Genomic DNA, 3,084 nt, shown 5'->3' with positions numbered 1-3,084 from the left:
CATGGAAAGTTGTATAATTATGCCAGCAGGGAGTTGGACCCTGTGTGTATGTCTGTTTGGGGTGGCGGAGGTGGGGAAAAATTCTGTCTGTCACTATCTCCAGACCAATCAGACCCCTGAATGTCATCCCAGCACCCGCCCCTTAGCCCCTGTTGCTGACGTGCTGTCAAAATCCCACCTCAGGGTTGAAATAAACAGGCTCCTCAAAATAGACAGGGGCTGCACCAAGGTTCAACCCCAACATACAAATATTAGCAGGGTGCGAAGAATGTAAGAGAAGAGAATTTGCAAACCCAGACAGATACACACAGATCCTCTTCACACACAGGAGACCTTGCGCGCCATCACCGACGCTGAGAGTATAGAGTAAGAGAAGAAGGGAAGGCGGATCAGAAGAAAAAGCTTCTTCATGTCTAGATTCAAAGCAGTGACCATATGCCTCAGATACAAGAGAGATGGGGGGGAAGTTACCCTCCCAAAAAATATCCTTTACAACCTCAAACCGAATTTTTTTTTAATACAGCAGTAAGATGGAGCAAAAAAAGGAATGGGAAGGATCAGAAGGAAAACAGATAGACTTATAGATGGAGCAGTAGACCAAACTGTAGGGAGACAAAGAGGTGATCTGATATAGACTTTGATATTCAACTTAACTGATAAGTAGAAATAGAGATTGATGGGCATCTAGTACGCTTTCCTTGATTTCTCTCCTGAGGACTAGAATGTTAAAAAATTCTTCCCAGCAGCTTACCTTGGACCATTTCCTCATGATGACGTCCTCAACAAACTTTTCTTCCTGGCTACTGCTAGGCAACGGCTCCTCATCGGACGGACACGAATCAGCAGCAGTCCTGGGAGCTGTCTTGAGTCTGATGTGTATTACCGGGGTGGCTGGCAACCTCTATGCTCTGGCGGTCGTGCGGGCCTCTGCCTCGGCCTCCTCTCTGCAGGTCCACCTAATTAACCTAGCTTTGGCTGACCTTTTGTATCTCTTGACGGCCCCCTTCATTGTTCACAATGGGCTGGCGAAGGACTGGCCTTTTGGGGAGGCTGGCTGCCGGATTCTGCTCAGCCTAGACCTCCTCACTATGCATGCCAGCATCTTCTTGCTGACTCTGATGAGCTGTGAGCGCTATACAGCTGTGGTGCACCCATTCCAGGCTGCCAGCCGTGCGCGGCGATGCAGCCGACCGCTGGCCATTGCTGTTTGGCTCCTGTCCTTTGCTCTGGCCCTCCCCATGATGGTCATGATCCACCAGGAGGAACGTACAATGGGGAGTGGAGCTGGGGTGCGTCGCCTCTGCTCCCCCACCTGGAGTGAGGAGCAATACAAAGTCTACCTGAGCATCCTTTTTGGCACCAGCATAGTGGCGCCTGGGATAGTAATTGGGTCACTCTACTGGCGCCTGGCAAGAAGCTACTGGCTGTCACAGACCCGTGGAGGCCTGGGACGCTCCCCTAAGAACCGTGTCTTCCTCCTCATCCTTGTGATTGTCTTGGCCTTTTGGGCCTGTTATTTGCCCTTTTGGATCTGGCAACTCCTTCCCCTGTATTGCCCCTCGGCAGTCCACCTGCCCATCCACACGGAGATCTCTGTCAATCATCTGGTGACCTGCTTGACCTACGGCAACAGCTGCATCAACCCTTTCCTCTACACTCTGCTCACACGCAACTACCGTGAATACCTACGTAGACACCAACGAGGGACTTCCTGGGGCTTTCTGCAATGCCTCCGGAGCAGAAATGGGTCTCAGAGGGAAGGGGCTACAGGCACCTGAGATACAGGTAAGCAAGGAGGGATGCTGGAGGAAGGCCGAGATAGTCTTACTAGTAGCTGGTAGGAGCTCAGAGAGTCATGGCTTATAACTACTAGGGTAATTTTTCAGATGTTTGGGATCACAACCTGATCATCCTTGCAAAGCATCTGGAAGTCAAAAGAAGGGCCCAGCTAGCATGCCCATTAGGCTGATCAATATAAATGCTAATTCTCAAGTGGATTAGAATTTGTAATGCAGAACGGAGAAACCATATTAATTGCCTCATTAACAATTGGCATACATGCCAGGTTTTCCTCTTATTCTAGATACTTTCCAAATCAATTTAGTGATTTTTCCCCTGGGGGAAATAACTCTTGCTATGTAAAAGGTAACTAGGAAGAGATGATCTGGCCTCCCTTTATCCATGTTGCTTAGTAAATTTCTCCTCTGCCCCCATTGTAGAGATTTATCCCAACCTAACTACGGTAACTGTCCTGCCTCCATAGTCCCTGGATCAGAAAAGATCCACCGCTATCAAAGTCATGTTGAAAGGGGAGTCGTGGTTGTAAGAAATCAGGTTATAGAAAATAGGAGTCAACTTCACAATAAAAAGAGGATGGATAATTAATTAGTATTCAATTGTAGCATTTGCATCCCATCCATATGATAAAACTGTCCAGTTCAATTGAAAACCATTTAATTCCTTAATTGCCATAAGTTTCTTTTTTTTCCAAGCCCACAATTAGATCCCAGATTGCAAAATAATAGGGATTTTTTTAATTAAAAAAGGGATCATAACCAAACTTACAGTTCATCACACAAAGATGCTGCCAATTTTATTTTCAAAATTCTTCCTTCAATAATAAAATAAAATAAAATAAGGTAATGTAAAGTGATTTCTAAAATGAATTCAGAGAATAGACCCTGGTTTATGGAAGTGATAGGAAATCTGTCAATATTATCACCTAGAAATTTACCTAGAAATACATTTAGCAGTTTTCTAAAATGTATGTGCAATATATACATGATTTTTAGTCATTGTGTAATTGTGTAATTAGGATTAGAAAATTTTAATAGCGAACCTATTTGAATACACACAGAAAAATATTTTAACAGTATTGTGTATCATAAAATTACAAGTTCCATGTCTGATATTTTTGAAGGGTTTATATCACACATTCATATACAGACTTCTGAGGACAATTTTTTTCTTAGTTACAAATAGAAAAAAATGATCCTCTACTAATTTTGAATTTCTCAAAATCAAACTTTTTGGCTGCTCTAACAAATTCAAAGTAATGAATATGTGTTGTAATGAACATATCTT

The 3,084-nt window shown here is 43.8% G+C and overlaps 1 protein-coding gene across 1 annotated transcript; it reads left to right on the top strand.

The window, feature by feature from the left end:
- Positions 1–767: 767 nt before the first annotated feature.
- On the top strand, positions 768–1,859 carry LOC308678449 (urotensin-2 receptor-like; the record flags this gene model as incomplete). Its single annotated transcript, XM_081345651.1, has 1 exon — positions 768–1,859. The coding sequence occupies one exon, from the start codon at positions 768–770 to the stop codon at positions 1,776–1,778; it is 1,011 nt and encodes a 336-aa protein (XP_081201777.1). The 3' UTR covers positions 1,779–1,859.
- Positions 1,860–3,084: the final 1,225 nt, after the last annotated feature.

Source organism: Vipera berus (genome assembly GCF_964194415.1).
Source record: "Vipera berus genome assembly, chromosome: Z".
Lineage (NCBI taxonomy): Eukaryota > Metazoa > Chordata > Lepidosauria > Squamata > Viperidae > Vipera > Vipera berus.
This window is presented reverse-complemented; position numbering and strand designations above follow the sequence as displayed.